This window comes from Scyliorhinus canicula, chromosome 18, assembly GCF_902713615.1.
Source record: "Scyliorhinus canicula chromosome 18, sScyCan1.1, whole genome shotgun sequence".
In the NCBI taxonomy this organism is placed as follows: Eukaryota; Metazoa; Chordata; class Chondrichthyes; order Carcharhiniformes; family Scyliorhinidae; genus Scyliorhinus; species Scyliorhinus canicula.
The window spans coordinates 78,100,727-78,118,121 of record NC_052163.1 but is presented as its reverse complement, the minus strand read 5'-3'; the positions used below and the strand labels follow the sequence as shown (position 1 = coordinate 78,118,121).

The following is a 17,395-nucleotide window of genomic DNA, read 5'->3' as shown; positions in this document are numbered from 1 at the left end:
AACAAGGGGTAAATGTGGTAGTCGGAATTAGAGGTATTACGCTACCCTGAATAATGCTGTCAGACCATTGGTGTGGGAGGTACCCGAGACTGCTGTTTCATTGGTTAAGCCTGCCTGCTGGTTCCGCCCAGTAAGGCGGAGTATAAGTGCCTGTGTCTCCCCAGCAGCCCTCAAATTCCCAAATCCCAACACCCCCACAAATCACTGGCTGACACCTTGCACCCTCCTCACATCCGATCTTTGTGCTCGTTCTTTAGTAACCCCTGGCACCCACCCGCACAACTCCTTCATGTGCAGGTGTGGTGCCCACATTTGCTTCTCTAGACCCCCGACCATCAAGCGTGAGGCTCACAATGCCCTCTCTTTCTCCCCGCAGGAAACAATAGCCCATAAGAAGTGGGTGAGGGCCATGATGGGGAGTGGGATGCCAAGGATTTGGGTCCTCATTCACTCGGAGGAACAGACTGTGGAAACCACGCGGTTGTCCGAGGAAAGAGCAGTCACCAACAGAGAGATTGGCCTCTGCCAGAGGGGAGGTTCCATTTCCGCTTCACCCAGATGTTGCTGATGCTCATCAGGTGGAGGCAGGAACATCCAAGGGTGACAGGAGTCAGAGGGCTGTTTAATCCCAGGACTCAGCTGGATCCCAGCCTGTCGACCCTCTGGACAAGGTTCTCTCAGAGCTGATGCAGATGAGGAGACACAACCATGACATTCAGGAGAGGATGTCAGTGACAGTCAGCAACTGTAAAGCTGATTGCAGGAATCCCAGAGGAATTAGGTGGCAATCAATGGAAAACCTGGAGCACAACATCCATGTCTCGAGTGATGGCGCCCAAGGCAGGGCTCAGTCTGTGATGATCATGGCTGAGGGCTACAGCTTCATGTCCCAATCCCGGAGAGACTATCCCAGATACAGTTGAACATTGCCAAGGCATGCCAGAGCATGGTGCAGTCACTGAGGAACATTGCTGAGGGCATCAACACCACAGTGCAGACACTGGGAGTCTCCAGGACTGGTAGTGTTAAGTGACACCGAGACCTCTGAAGCTCACTACAGCTGTTCTTACATCAGGAGTCCCACAGCACCCTATGGGCACCATCAGAGAGGAGGAATTGCTCAAGATCAACCCAGGGACTGCCAATTAGAAGGTAATGTTCTACAGTTCTTCTGCATTACCTCTCGATATTGGCACATCAAGGACCAAAGTCAAGTATTGATCCTTATAGTACCCCACTAGTCACTGGGTGATACTACCTCTTTAGTCCCATTTCATTTGCTGCCTGCCAACCAGTTTTCTATACATCGCAATAGATTAGCCCCAATCCCGATACTTATTTTAGTCAGCAATCTCCTCGTGGATCTGAAAAGTCTGCCAAACCTCCAAGCAAACCCAAACCTGGTCCCTTTCATTAATGCATGTCAACCATTTGAATGTTTCCCCTGGAGGAAATCAGTGATGTTGGGGAGTCAATGAGGCAAGTGGGGTTCAGCACAAGTAACTAAAATGTATGGCTTAATCAGTAAATAGCTGGGGGCTTTCTGAACCAGTCGACTCAGATACTGACTGCAGGGTAGAAGTGGTACTAGTTGAATAATCATCATCCTACATCATGTACATGAAAAACCAGGATGCAGTAGAAGCAACTGTAGCATCTCAGATTCAGTATTCAGAATGTGCCCCATGCAAACTGAAGGACTATTGTTGCAGCAAAGAGGAAGGCAGCCTGAAATACAATCTGTATATCTGGCTTTGAATAAATGGGACTAAAGGAAGAAAACCTGAAAAAAAATCAAGGTAGATTAGTGTATGTCTGATACTACTGATGTTGTTCATTCAATTCTACTCATTTAGCTGACCTTTGCTATTTCATGGTCACAGCAAAACACAAGGCAAGTTTGTCTCAGGTTGATTTATTTTTATTGCCTCCAGTTCAATGTCATTACATTGAGAAGTTACAGCTCTTGGTCTCTTCATGAACACTGCAGCCACCACCAGCAGGGACAGAGACAGCATCATTAAGCCAATGGATACTCCTTGCAGAACCCAAGAAGGAGATTCAGCAGCACCTAGTGGGAGATTAGAAGATATTATATTAAGGACATGACATTTGAGGAGAGTTGACAGGTGACCTATTGAAAAGGTTCTACTTACCATTTGCTTCATGCAGCTTCTTTGACTGGAGACTCTCATATTCCAGGAAAATGGGACCAGGAGCACTCACTAATGTTCCCTTGTCGTCATTAACACTCCTGCGTCGTCTCTCTATTGGGAAGAGAAGACAGTTTTAATCCAATTCAGACTAATTGCCCAAAAAGGTGAATTAGCAAACAGCATGTGACCAAGTGAGGAGTGTAAAAGACACAGGTCTAATAGCTGAACTGTGAACAATCTTGCACTCAAGGTCTATAATGAACAAATCACTTCAGCTTCTCCTTTCAATGTTTATGCATTGATGATACTAAAGTACAACAGCTTTTACATGCAAGGAATAAAATTCATCAAGAAGGACAAAGGCAGATCTATTGAAAGGCTCCTTCAGAAGGGAGAGAAAAATGTAACCAGATATCCCTTTCACAAGACTCAATTAACTCACTTGGGCCACATTTGGATGAACAGTCATCCTGACTAGAGGGTGAACAGACTTCAGCACTGCAGTGCAGGTAAACCTGAAAAGGGAAAAGGTTTAGGGTAAGCTTCATTTAGGTGGATGAACTAAGCTATTACAGAGAGTCTTTGACTTCGGGTGGCGGCTATGAAGGAGTCGGTCTCACATTTGGTGGCTCCCACTTGGGTTGGAACTTGACCTTTTTCTGATTTGTGTCATATCTGAAGTGGAAAATTGATGTTGGATACAATGGTGACAAGGAAGAAATAGGCAAAGGCTTGGGCTGAGGCTTCAACAGGAGAAATCATGGGGAGGACCAGGGTTCTGGCTTGATGATCCAGTGGTCAACAGAGCAGTTTATACAAGACGGCTTCACCAAACAGGACTGCTTGGAAGAGTCGACTGTGTGACTGGAAGCTCAAGCAAGATTGGGTGATCCAGAAAGTGGAGAAGGCGCTGGCTGAGCAGGAAGAGCATCAAGCTGCAGTGTAGTTAGAGGTGGGAATTTGGAGACAACTGAAAAGGCTCCAGGAGAAGGTGGATGATCTAGAGAACAGATCCTGCCGGCAGAACACGAGATAGTGGGTCTCCCAGGGGGATCAAAGTAATGGATGCAGGGGGATACATAAAGTGGCAATGTTTGAGAAGCTACTGGGGGAGGGGGATGTTCACCTGACTCTTGGGAGGTGGACAGGGCACACAGAGCACTAGCAAGGAAGCTGTGCGAGTGACCTTTCTTCCCCCCCCCCCCTTCCTGAGCACAACAGAGGAGAGATTCCATAGGTACCTTGACAAGGAGTGTATTCTACACTGGGCCAGGTAGATGTGGAGCTTCAAATGGGAGAACAGCGATCTGTGTATATATCAGGATCCGAGCATGGATGTAGCCAGGAGAAGCACAGGGTTCAAACAGATAAAATGGACCAGAGGTGTGTTTGGGCTGAACTTTGTTGCAGTGTTCATGTGCTCCCCCTCCCTTTTCAGTGACTTTTTTTTAAAAAAAGTAAAAAAAAAGGAGAAATAAGTTTGTTACTTGGTGTTGGGGGGGGGGGGGGGGGGGGGGGGGGGGGGGGGGGGGGGGAGCAGATATGCTTGAGGGGTTGTGTGCATAATGCGATTACTAGGGGTGGGAGTAGTTAGGGTCAGTGGCTGCCTGGGGGCAGGCTGGAGACTGGCCCAAGAAAGGTGATGGCTGATTGGTGGGAGAGGGGGTGAGAAGCCCCCCAACAAGGCTGATGACATGGAATGTAAGAGGGCTAAATGGGTTGGTTAAGAGGGCATGTGTTTGTGCATTTGAGGGGACTGAAGATGGATGTGGCAATGTTGCAGGAGACGCACCTTCGAGTAACTTACAAGGTCAGACGAAGGAAGGGACGGGTCGGACAGGTTTTCCACTTGGGGCTGGACCCTAAGACTAGAGGGGTTGCGATCCTGATTAACAAGCGAGCGTCATTAGAGTAGGGAACAATAGTTGCAGACATGGGGTGTGTCAGTACATTATGGTCAGTGGAAAGCTGGAGGTGGTGCTCGTGAACATGCCAAATTGGGGATGGTGTGGAGTTCAGAAGGAGGATGTTGAGGAAGCTCCTGGACTTGCAGAAGCTGGTTATGGGGGTGGGGGAGAGAACTTCAGTCATTAACCCAGGGCTAGACTGATTTGCTCAAGTACAGGCAGGGTGCCAGCAATGGCAAATGAGCAAAAACATTTATGGAGCAGATGGGACCCATGGAGATTTGGGCAGCTGAGTGAAGGAGTTTCTTCTACTTGCATAAAGTGTACTCCCGGGTTGACTTTATCCAGAATAGGGCTTTACTGACAAGGGTAGTGGACATTGGAGTACTCCATGATATAGTGATCTCGGATCATGCCCTGCACTGGGTTGACCTACAAGTGAGCAAGGAGAGTAGCCAGCGCTGCACTGGAGACTGGGTGTGGGACTCGGGTGATGAGACGTGTGGGTGGCTGACAACAGAACTATCTGCAAGTCAACAACACAAGGGAAGTTTTGGCTGCAATGGTCTGGGAGGCACTGGTTAGAGGGGAGCTGATCTCGCTAAGGGCCCACAAGGGAGAAGGCGGACAGAGCAAAGACGGACCGAAGGAAATACTACAGGTCATCAGGAAGTATGCAGAGACCCCAGAGGGAGGGCTTCAAAGGAAACAACAGAGGCTACAGGTGGAGTTTGGCTTGTTAACTAGAGGGAAGGCAGTAGAGTAGCTGAGGAAGGAGAGGGGGTGATCTAGGAATATGGAGAGCCAGCAGAATGCCTGCGCAGCAGCTTAGAAAGCAGGAGGCAGTCAGGGAGATGGAAACCTGGTCAGAGATTCAGCTGGGGTCAATAAGGCATTTAAGGAATTCTACAGCATGCTGTATGAGTCAGAACCCCCAGCTGGGCCGGAGGGGATGAGGCAATTCTTAGGGCGGGGCTGAAGACGACTTGGTGGAAGGGCTGGGGGCCCCGATCAGGTTGGAAGAGATAGCAGATGGGCTGAAGGCCATGCAGTCGGGTAAAGCACTGGGATCAGATGCGTGACCAGTGGAGTTTTAAAACTTTCTGGGATATTGGGGGGGAGGAAATAAACGAGGACATTAATGAGGCAAGGGAGAGAGGGGTCTGTCCCCAACAATGTCACAGGTCATTATCTCATTGATCCTGAAGCAGGTTAAGGACCTGGAGTTATGCAGGTCCTACAGACCCATCTCCCTACTTAATGTAGACACAATTGTTGGTAAAGACCTTGTGCCCAGACGTGATTGGGGTGGACCAGACAGGATTGTTAAGGGAGGCAGTTGGTGGCCAATGTAAGAAGGCTGTTGAATGTTCTCATGATGCTCCCAGAAAGTACAGACTAGAGGCAGTGGTCACAATGGATGCAGAAAAAGACATTTGACCGGGGTTATCTGTGGGAGGTACTGGGACGATTTGGATTTGGTGGGGCTTCATTGACTGGGTCAGGCTGCTCTTATCAGGTGCCTGGGGCAAGGCAAGTGTTCGGATGAACAGGCTGACATCAGGCTATTTTAAGCTGCATGGGGGAGGGCGGGGCAGGCACTCATGAACTTGTGATTATTACTGGGTGACAAATATAGCAATGATTAGGAAGTGGAAGTGGATGGGGAAGTTGGTGTGAGAATCAGTAGATGTGCCATCTTGTAAGGGGGCATTAGTAACAGTACCTCTACCATTCCCACTGGCATGCTACTCCCACCAGCCCTGTGGTGGTCACAGCCCTGAGAGTCTGGAGGAGACATGTGGGAGCATTGGTCTGGTCACCAATTTGCAATAACTGGTTTGCCCCAGGAGAGGTTAGATGGAGGGTTCCAGGGGTGGCAGAGGGCAGGGATCAAGGGGATGGATATATGTTTATAGAAGGGAGCTTTCCCAGCTGGAGGTGAAATTTGAACTGATGGGAGGAAATGAATTTAGGTACCTGCAGGTGCCAGACTTGGTACTTAGGCAGGTCTCAACCTTCCTGCTCCTACCACCAAGTGGGATATAGGACACGGTAGTTTCCAGAGTGTGGGTGGGTGGGAGAAGGGAGGTTTTTGGACATTGGGGTCAGAGGAAACACAGACCAAGGAGCTATAACACAAATGGGAAGAGGTATTAGGAGGAGAGATAGAGGATGGTCTCTGGACAGATGTATTAAGTAGTCAATGTGTCCACAATGTGTGCCAGGCTCAGCCTGATACAATTTGGTTGCTCACCACCAGGCTGACAGTGAGCCAGATGAGCCCCCGAAGTCAGAGACTTGGCTAACTGACATGACTAGCTTTATCTGGAGAAAATAAAGTTTGCCCCGAGAGGGTCAATGTTAGGGTTCGCCTGGAGTTGGCAGCCATTTGTTGACTTCTTTAGGGAAAACTAATCATGAGCAGAAGGGGGGGGGGGGGGGGGGGGGGGTAGTTTAGTGTTGAGTAGGAGGCTATAAAAAGGTGGGACCTGAGAGAGGGGAAGATGATTTTGCATTATGTTTATAATTGTATGTACACCGTTTTTGTTACTGTTTAAAAAAACCATAAATACCTTAATAAATGTTTTTTTTCCTTTTGAACTGTCTTTGTTACCTTTCTAGTGAGGGGTTGCTCCAACTTTCCATCCAAGAAAACAAAGGTCTTCACTTCAAACCGCTTGTGATGGGTTGGGAACTTCAGGCCAGTAAACACACCCACTGGGTGTAGAAGAGTCAGATAATCATCACCTTCATAGGGGCATCTGTTACCAACAAAGTGATTTGAGCCCTTCTTGTCAATGCAATATTTCACAAACATTCCATTGTTCTAGCTGGCTCCAACCCATGTGGAATAATGCTGAAGGTCAAGAATGTTAATGACTAACTGAGACGGAGAGGAACTACATCTTAGTGGTGAATGTGGAACTCGCTGCCCCACAGTGTGGTAGAATCGGAGTCTTAAATAGCTTAAAGAAGGAGTCACATATTTATAACTTAAAAAACAGGATAAAGGTGTGGTAGGCTATATTAGGGAGTATCACGATACCTTGTACTGTAGTAAGAGTGGTAGAAACCTGCCTGCTGGTTCCACCCAGCAGTCGGGGCATAAAAGTCTGTGTTTCAACCACAGCTGCTGGGGTAACTACTTGTTCATTAAAGCCTTCAATTGGACTACAATCTCACTTCAGTAGTGATTGATTATCAAATGACTGAATTGCTTACTACTGCTCCTAATCCCCATGGTCCCATGCAAACTAGAGCCAAAATGTTGGAATTCTATGAAACTATCAAATATCAGATACTTGATTTAAAAACATTTAGCTACACTGAATCCCGATTGCAGGAGGCCAATAAGCTACTATGAAAGGGCATCTTTGAATACATGGATGTGAACAGAACAGACTACAGAAGTGCAGAAGATTTTACTTTAGATGTGCATTATAATCACCTCATGAGACCTGAAGGGCCCGTTCCTGTGTTGCACTTTAACCCCATGTCACCCACCTAACTTTGGCACGAGCATGGCCAGCCTAACTGACACCTTGTGCAAACAGACAATTATCCAAGGTTGAAATTTAACCCAGCTCCCTGACACTGAGGCAGTGCTAACCACTTCACTGTGCTGCCTTCATTGACCAGAGGGAGTTATAATTCCTGAAGAATGTAGCCATGGGTGATCATCGACTACATGTTTCCAAATATTACTGGCTGTTGTATTGGTTCCTGAAGGGAGGAGATGTCAAAAGATATAGGCTAGTGACCTGAAACTCTGGCCAAAAACATATCCCAAGTTCTCACCCAGTGAGTTCATGGCTACTCAAGTTATATTGCCCCTTGAACTGTCTAAAATCTGTTAGCCTTCATATTCATACTTACCCATCCACCAGTAGGCTCCATTGCACCTCATGGTCAGGGGCAGGAACAGGAGTTGCCCAGCAGTCATGCAGCCTCAGGACAATCATTGGGTCAGTGCGATCCAGGACACGAACCTCCACAAACACTGGTTCCTGAAGGATTCTCTGAATGGGGTAGTCACTATCCACATACCAGGAACTGTAATCACCACCTGAGGGGCAGACACAAGAACCAGTCACCCCCTGTATGGATACATCCCCACTGCTTCCGTAAACCATTACCCAGCTCTACCTTTTGCTATTCGCAATTCCAGTTCCAGAATCCCATCTTCAGAAACAGGAGGTGGAGGAGATACAGTGTAAACTGTGACATTGATCTGCAAGCCAGTCTCTTGACTCCCTGTGTATTTGCACTGGACATGCAGGCTGCAGAAAGACAGAAGTAGTTGGAGCTTCATTCAGTCACACGTCCCCTCCCAATACCAACATCTCCCACCATCCCCCTACCCGAAGGTGCTGTCCCGGGTTATTGAACCCAGCTTCCCAGTCTGAATCATCCTCTTCCCAAAGACATCTGTTTCATATATCAAGGATCCATCTTCCTCCTGCAATGAGGCTGTTTTAATAAGAAGCTGACTCATTTAGTGGGAAAATGCTTTGACCCTTCAATACTCACCCGCTTGCTGGAGCCACAAGAGGTAATTGGAAAGTGGAAAGTCACAAATTGGGCAGTGGTTAGTTTAGGCTTGCACTCAGCCTCTTGTCCATCCTTCACATACAGAGATGACAAGTTGAGGGCAGGACGGGTCAGGTTGCTGGAGATCACGATGAGGAACTGACCATCATCTGTGCACACTGCAAAGAGAGAAAATCATTGCCACTGCTCCTATTGGTGGTCAGGGACCCCAGATCAAAAATCCATAAACAGCTCTTCAATTAGTGGAGCAAGGATGCATTTTTGACAAACCACAGGAAAGTCAGCATGGAGTTGAGCGATGCTGCAAACTAAACACCCCATCCAAAAGACAGGCAAGAGGATTGACAACTCCCAATTATTGAATTGGAAGAGCCTTCCAGTTATATTCTGAAACCATCCATTCCAATGCAGTAACTCAACTGAAGCACATACTGTGGTGACATACCACAAGCCAATACCAGCTCCACCTGCTCAGATTATAGTCACTAGTGTTAATATCCACTGCTTCCACCACCCTTGTGGACAGAGTGCTCCAGATCTCTCTCACCTCTTCAGAATTTTTTTTTTCTTTCAATTTAGGGTACCCAACTCTTTCTCCCCCTCCCCTCCCCTCCCCTCTCCTCTCCTCCCCTCTCCTCCCCAATCAAAGGGACAATTTAATGTAGCCAATTCACCTATCCTGCACATCTTGTTTGTGTGGGTTTCACCCCACAACCCAAAGGAAAGAATGGCAAACCCCACAGGAGTGACCCAGGTCAGGGATCAAACCAGGGGCCTTGGCACCACAAGTCAGCAGCGCAAACCACTGTTTGGAAATAGGAACGTGGAGGAAAAAAAAGCATTAACACAATTGGAAAAACAATTTACTTCCTCAGGATGGGTAGGCATTATTGTCTGCATGTTCACCTCGGGTCTGCACACGTTTCCTCCCTTGTCCAAAGAAGTGTACGTCAGGTGGATTGGCCAAGTTAAATTGCCCTTTAGTGTCCAAAGGGGTTGCTGAGTTACAGGGGTAAGAGTGGAGCTGTGGGCTTAAGTACGGTGGTCTTTCCAAGGGCCAGTGCAGACTGGGCTGAATGGCCATCAACTGTACTGTAAATTCTAGGATTACAGTCCTGCCAAACAGCTAGTCATCAAATGTGACATGTCACCATTTGATCACACTGCATAGAATATGTCAGCAAGGAACTGGTCATTTCACCTCCCGGATACCGGTCACAGCTGAGAACTACTGCATGCATATTGAGAAAAAAGGATCTGGTAGTTGTCTTTGCCAAAGACTTTCCACCAACATGTTTCATGGTAGCACTGCTGCCTCACATCACCAGGTACATGGGTTCAGTTCCAGTGTCAGGTGGCTCTGTGCAGCTTATATAGAACCAAAAAGATAGGCAGGATAATGGGGATAAGGGAGGGTGCACTTTCAGAGGGTCAGTGCCAACTCAATGGCCCAAATTGACTCCTTCACTGTAGGGATTCTGATTACAACCATTTACAGCACAAAAAGCACAATCCCTTGCTCCAGATCTTATTCGGTGCTCTCAGTCCTTGCCAGCTAGTGGGACAAGTTTGCTCTTCTCCTCATCAGGGACCATCAATCATGTACACCTGAAATCTCCATCAATGATTCATTATCCAACACAAAGACAGCATCCACCACATTCCTTTCATCTACCTGCATAACAGGTAAGCACATTTGCTTTTTAAAAAACATCAGCTCTCCTCAACTCCAACCAAAAAGCTTTCATGTAGGATTTCAACTTGACAAGTCAAACTGACAAGAAGTGTTATATTCCAATTTGAAACCTTCACCATATCTAGACATGGAAAGATAATATCCAAGCCCTTTCACCATCTGCATGGGTACTTACCTGGGCTGCAAGCCACCAACAGCAGTGACCAATCTACTCCAAGCAGAGCCACTTTCAATTGTCACACCATCCACTGCATTAGATTCCTCAAGGGAAGGATTCTAGTCTTGCCCTGTACCTTGTCCCCAAAAAACACTCCTGTAGACACATGGCCAAATTGACACACATTTCCCAACAAAACCCCTTTCCTGGTTGGGCTAAAAAACATTCTGGTCAAGAAAGAACACATTTCAGAAAACCCTCTCCCTCAGAGCACCCGTCTCACTGAAAGCCTACAGAAAACTCCCAAAATGCACAACAGAGCAAACTAAAAATCTCAGGTTTGACTAAACTATCCCATTAGGATTTCTCTTCAATAAGGGGTCAATCATTTAGACCATTGAAAAAATTCCCCAAATTAACCTCATTTGTTTATCTCTTCTTGTGATTCTCAAACACATGTAACACAGCCTCAGCTGCCTTCAATATGATAGCGGAATTCCTGGCGTTGGGAAAGTTAAACCCATCCCCACAACCCAGTTAGTTCACTCATTCCAGCTGAGGAATTCCCTCCATTCCTATTCTCCATTACACAGTGAGACAGCAACAAATCCCGGGATCAGTTCCCGATTTGCCAAGTTGGATTTTCTCTCTTCACTAGTCTCCCCACTAGACTGGGGAGAGGGTTTGTTACCTGGACTCTTTCTCAGATTGTAGAAACAGGGATGGTGACTGGAGCTCTGCGGGTCAAAGCAGCAACCCTGGCGGCTGCACTCGGTACTGCTGACCCCGGAGTGACCGCACTCAAATCTCCAGCCTGGCTCTGGGACACAAACATCATTCCCGAGGAGTGGCGGCTGGGCTGAGAGTAAGGAGCCGGCCAGGAGGCAGAGAGAACAAACACCCAGCCAAGGTCCCATCCTGGTTACAGAGTCAGGATAATGACTTCCCCGAACACCAGCCCGTTTTATAGCCGGGAACACCCTCCAATCCCATTCCCACGGGATACTCGGGAATGTATTCAGCATCTTTAATGGGCTCAAACTGTCAGCCTGTCTCCATTCCTGCTCCAAATGGCATTTTCACAAACTGGCACACTCAATTCTGTTCCAGGAGAGAAAGTTTAGCTGGATTGGAAAGTGAGATATAGGTAATTATATACTGTCATCACCATCTCCCTATAGTACAGGGTAGGGTTCCCACCCCTCCAGGATCGGCCTGGAATCTCCTGGAATTCAGGATCAATCTCCAGGACAATGCGCTGTACGTCTCTGGAGAAAAATCACTGCGACATTTTTGATACTTTGCGAATTTTTTGGAACATTTTTGTTCAAGATATTGGTGTAAAAAATATCGAAAGATTTGGGGGAATATTTAGTTCGTTAAAAAGTAAATGTTACAAATGGACAAGGCAAACTAAAGCACTAAACCACAGTGGTGCAGTTACATAAAGAAAGCCACGTAGGTATTGAACAATAATCAAAGAGAAAATGCTGGAAAATCTCAGCAGGTATGGCAGCATCTGTAGGGAAAGTAAAGAGCTAAAGTTTGGAGTCCAGATGACCTTTTGCCAAAGCAGTCGAACAGTGTGTTTAGCGGTGTTGAACAGTAAACATGTGGAGATGCAGGTGTTTGACTGGGGAGGGCACAGTCAGGTGACTGACCTGGTGAAGGAGCTATGCTCCCAAAGCTAGTGATTCCAAATAAACCTGTTGGACTTTAACCTGGTGTAAGACTTCTTACTGAACAGTAAACAGGCAGCAAGAACACAAGGTCAGCAGCAGATCGCAGCAACATGCCTGCAATATCCTCATCAAGGTGTCCATTTGGGCCATTCAGCCATGTTCTCCCCCTCCTTTGCAGTTCCCAGCAATAGAGTCACACGATGCAGGGTGCGCTGGAGAGATCGGATACCCTAGCCTCTGTACCAACGTCAGTTACCAGACATCACACAGCCTCCCTTCCAGAGGAGGCGGCAACAAGCGAACAAACCCTTGACCTCCCAGCCAAGGACATTGGACAGGCAACAGTATAATAAGGACAGCAGCACTCGACAAAACCACTCCTCCCACTCCCCGCAATCGGGTCAGTCCAACCCATCACCGACATCAGGTTAGTCCACCCCGACACGACCCTCACTCCAGGTCACGGCAACAGAACAGGTGACAATAAACACACACACGGTCTGCAGGTGCCAGTGGCCATCAATGGGTGTGGGCAGCAGTCACCACTCACAGTTTCCTCCAAACATACGGAAGGTCACCAAGCAAACAAAAGGAAAGGGAATGGGGACAAAACGAAGAAAGTGTGGGGGGAGAGGCTATTTGACTGACAGTCACAATTGTGTAATGACTCTTTTAGCTTTCCAATTGGTGGCCATTCGTCACACAGATGGGTGTGTTGGCCAATGAGCAGCTGGAGCTTGGGGGAAGGTCATGTGAGAAACCAGGAATATATTTAATCACAGTTTGCAATGCTACAAAGGAATCATAGAATTCCTACAGTGCAGAAAGACACCATTCGACCCATAAAGTCTGAATTGCCATATACCCGTAACTTAACCTGTCCATCTCTGGACACCATGAAAAAATTTATCATGGCCAGTCCCCCAATATTTGGACTGTGGGAAGAAACCGAAGCACCCAGGGGAAACCCACACAGACACGGGGAGAACTGGCAATCTCCACACAGATCTATCAAATCTCATCTCAACCTTCCTTTCTCCAAGGAAAGCAGTCCCAAACTTTCAGATCTATCATCATAGCTACAGTTGTTTTATCCCTGAATTAATTCTTATGAATCTCCTCTATCCAATGCCTTCCCATCCTTCCTCAACCAGAACTGGATGGGGAACTCCAGATGGGGCCGAACTAGTGTCTTATACAAGTTCAGCATTACCTCCTTATTCATAGACTCAATGCCGCATTAATAAAGCCTCAAATGCTATAAGCTTCATGACTGTCTCTCTCAACCTGCCCTGCATCTTCAATGCCTTATGTACATTTACACTGAGGTCCTCCTGTTCGTGCACCCCGTTTAGCGTATCAACCTTTATTTGTACTCTCTCCATATTCTTCCTGCCAAAATGCATCACCTCTGACTTCCCTACATTGAACGTCATCTGCCACTTGTCTGCCCAATCCACCAACATGTCCATGTCCTTTTGATATTCAAGACTATCCTCATCACAGTTGACAATGTTTCCAATCGTCGTATCATCAGGAAATTTTGAAATCGTGCCTTGAACACCACAGTCTAGGAGGGTCATTAATATATAATCAGGAAAAACAAGGATCCCAACATTGATCCCTGAGGAACTTCACCACAAACCTTCCTCAAATCTGAAAAACAATCATTTATCACTACTCTCTGTTTCCTGTCACTCGGCTAATTTCTTATCCAAGTGCCTACTTTCCCTTTGGCTAGAATTCTGCTCACAAGTCGGTTCTGTGGCACTGTTTCAGAGCGTTTTGTAAATCTATTTACATCACGTCTAAAATATTACTTGTATCAACCTTCTCAAAACACTCCAGCAAGTTAGTTAAACATGATTTTCCTTAAAGTGATCCATGCTCTGTTTCTTTAATTATCCTAACCTGGTCTCAGTGACCATTGATTTTATTTTGAGTTGCAGTATCCAGAAGTTTCCCTACCACTGAAGTCAAACTGACTGGTTTGTTGTTATCCTTGCACCTTTTTTTAAACAAGGCTGTAACATTCACAACTCTCCGGATCTCTGGCACCATCCCTGTGACTTAGGAAGACCGGAAGATATCATTAGTGCCCCTGCAATTTCCACTCTCATTTCCCTCAGTATCCTTGGCTGCATCTCATGCACTTCTGGGACCTTATCTACTTTAAGTAAAGAAAGCTTTTTATACATATATTTTGTTAGAGTTTTATTCATTTTACAAATAACGCGACAAACTTTCAAACATACACCGGCACAGTACAGAACAAGCACTTCGACTCTATGCATCCTTCCTGTTTATTCCCTGATTTCCCCTTTCATTTTGCCATTATTATTTTGATCCAAGGATGATTAATGAACATGCAACTTTAAGTCAAGCAGAAGAATGCAGACGTTACAGGTGGGAGCACTCTGCTAGATTGATCAGGAAGAGCTTCAGACCTGTCGGTGGAGAGAGAGAGATGGGGTCGGACTCGGTTTGATTGGTTGCTGGCGGCCAATGAATTGACCCAAAAGGCCGCACTCTGCACAGTAACAGGTGATGATTGGATCCTATCCCAATGAAATGGTTTTCAGAGTCCCAAGGAGTTTCAGTTTGATCCTGGTAGTACGAGACAAGGACTTGCTACTCTCTCTCTCTCCTCCGTGTTTTCTGTGAGTGCTGTATTTCTGAAGCCACAGAGGCCTGAATGAAACCACAATAAAAACAACAAACTGAAAGCAAAGTATGAAGATGAGGGAGGTGCTGCAGACAACCAGCTCAATCAAAGACTCTTTTTCCTTTTACTTATGACTTTTATCCCTTTCCATTCCTCTGTGTTTGTCTGTTGTGTGTGTGTGTATATATATATATAGAGGGTGGGGGAAGCTAAAATGGGGAATTAGAAGTTAGCTAATTATTTCTTTTAATATAAATTTAGAGTAGCCAATACAGCACCAGGTTAAAGTTCAACCGGTTTGTTTCGAACCACTAGCTTTCGGAGCAATTTCGGCATCCGGAGGAAGCATGATAACTGGCGGAGCAATGCGATCAGATGGTGGGCGGGGAAATCTCCGCAGCGCCCTCCTGTTGCACCGGAGAATGGAGCTGTTAGCCATTTGAACAATGAAAGACCTTGGGGCGGCCTTCCTGACAACAGCTGGGGATGACCAACATCCCTCAGGCAACTGGATGCGAACAACATCTGCTGGAGCCAGTGCAGGCAGATCCGTGGCATGAGCATCATACGTGATCTTCTGCTGGTCCCTGGATTGCTGCACTTTTTGCAGCACCGTGAGGTGGCCAAGATCTGGAATATGGATGGCTGGAACAGTCATCCTCAGGTTGCGGTTCATGAGCAGCTGCACCGGAGACAAACCAGTCGACAGAGGGGCTGCTCTGTAGGCCAGCAGCGCCAAGTTGAAACCAGAAGCACGAGTCTGCAGCCTTGCACAACAGCCGCTTGACAATATGGACCCCTTTCTCGGCCTTCCCGTTTGATTGCGGATAATGGAGACTGGAGGTGAGGTGACTGAAGTTGTAGGGTTGTGCAAAGTCGGACCACTCTTGGCTATAGAAACATGGACCATTGTCACTCATTACTGTGAGTGGTATCCCGTGCCTGGCAAACATTTCTTTACAGGCTTTGATGACTGACTTGGACGTGAGGTCCGACAGTTTCACCACTTCCGGGTAACTGGAGAAGTAGTCGACCAAGAGCATGTAGTCACTTCCATTGGCGTGAAAGAGGTCTATCCCCACTTTAGACCACGGAGAGGTCACAATCTCGTGCTGTTGCAGTGTTTTCTTGGGCTGAGCCGGTTGAAACTTCTGGCAGGTTGTGCAGTTGAGTACCGTGTCAGCAATGTCCTGGTTGATGCCAGGCCAGTAAACTGCCTGCCGAGCTCTGCGTCATCATTTCTCAACCCCCAGGTGACCCTCATGGATCTGTCTGAGCACCATAGCTTGCATACTTTGAGGAATGACGATCCTGTCTAGTTTAAGAAGGATTCCCTCAACAACCGTTAACTCGTCCTTAACGTTAAAGAACTGGGGACATTGCCCCTCTTGCCAGCCATGGGCGAGGTGTTGCATCACGCGCTGCAGTCGAGGATCTTTGACAGTTTCTTCGCGTATTTGGACCACTCGTTCATCAGTGGCTGGGAGGTTGCTGGCACACAACTGCACCTGTGCCTCTATGTGGCAGATGACGTTGCCCTGTTCACACGGCGTGGTGATGGATCGGGATAGGGCATCCGCGATGGTCAGCTCCTTACCCTATGTGTAGATGAGTTTAACGTCATATCGGCGGAGACGAAGAAGGATTCGCTGTAGCCGAGGTGTCATGTCATTTGAATCCTTCTGGATTATGTGGACTAAAGGTCTGTGGTCTGTTTCTACCGTGAACTTTGGCAGGCCGTATACATAGTCATAAAACTTGACTATTCGTGTCAGGAGACCCAAGCACTCCTTTTCGATCTGGGCATACCGTTGCTCGGTTGGCGTCATGGTCCTGGAGGCATATGCTACTGGAGCCCAGGACGCGGACTCATCTCGCTGGAGGAGCACCACACAAATGCTGGCCTGGCTTGCGTCAGTAGATATCTTGGTGTCCTTGGTTGGGTCAAAGAACGCCAGTACTGGTGCTGTGGTGAGCTTCGCCTTCAGCTCAAGCCACTCCTTTTCATGTGCGGGCAGCCAGTGGAACACTGTTGACTTCTTTACGAGATGACGGAGGGCCGTGGTGTGGACTGCTATATTGGGAATGAATTTCCCAAGAAAATTTACCATCCCGAGGAAGCGGAGGACTTCCTTCTTGCCCTCCGGGGTCTTCATGGCGTTGATCATCAGCACCTTGTCGGCGTCAGGTTGCACACCCTGCTGTGAAATGTTGTCACCCAGAAACTTGATAGCGGATCGACCAAATGAGCATTTGGCCCTGTTGAGCTGGAGGCCATTTTCATGAGTCCGCTGGAAGACCTGTTTGAGGTGAGCAATGTGATCCTCGGGCGTTGTGGACCAGATGATCACTTCGTCCACATAGACTCGCACCCCCTCGATGCCCTTCATCATTTGCTCCATAATGCGATTAAATACTTCGGAAGCTGATAGGATACCGAAAGGCATGCGGTTGTAGCAATAGCGACCGAACGGACTGTTAAACGTGCACAGCTTCCGACTGGACACGTCCAGCTGTATTTGCCAGAAGCCACGGGAGGCATCCAGCTTGGTGAAGAATTTGGCATGAACCATCTCAC

General features: G+C 47.3%; 1 protein-coding gene across 1 annotated transcript in view; it reads right to left on the bottom strand.

Annotated features, from left to right (window-relative positions):
* Window positions 1–1,862: 1,862 nt before the first annotated feature.
* The window catches only part of LOC119952922 (zona pellucida sperm-binding protein 4-like), a 40,962-nt gene continuing 25,429 nt past the window's right edge, over window positions 1,863–17,395 (bottom strand). The window contains exons 10-18 of the mRNA XM_038776553.1: window positions 11,162–11,388; window positions 8,597–8,775; window positions 8,428–8,525; window positions 8,213–8,346; window positions 7,943–8,132; window positions 6,681–6,828; window positions 2,599–2,671; window positions 2,157–2,267; window positions 1,863–2,071 (exon numbers count right to left, since the gene is read on the bottom strand). Of these exons, the coding sequence (XP_038632481.1) occupies window positions 1,878–2,071; window positions 2,157–2,267; window positions 2,599–2,671; window positions 6,681–6,828; window positions 7,943–8,132; window positions 8,213–8,346; window positions 8,428–8,525; window positions 8,597–8,775; window positions 11,162–11,388 (1,354 nt within the window). The 3' untranslated portion in view covers window positions 1,863–1,877. The remainder of the gene's footprint in view (window positions 2,072–2,156; window positions 2,268–2,598; window positions 2,672–6,680; window positions 6,829–7,942; window positions 8,133–8,212; window positions 8,347–8,427; window positions 8,526–8,596; window positions 8,776–11,161; window positions 11,389–17,395) is intronic.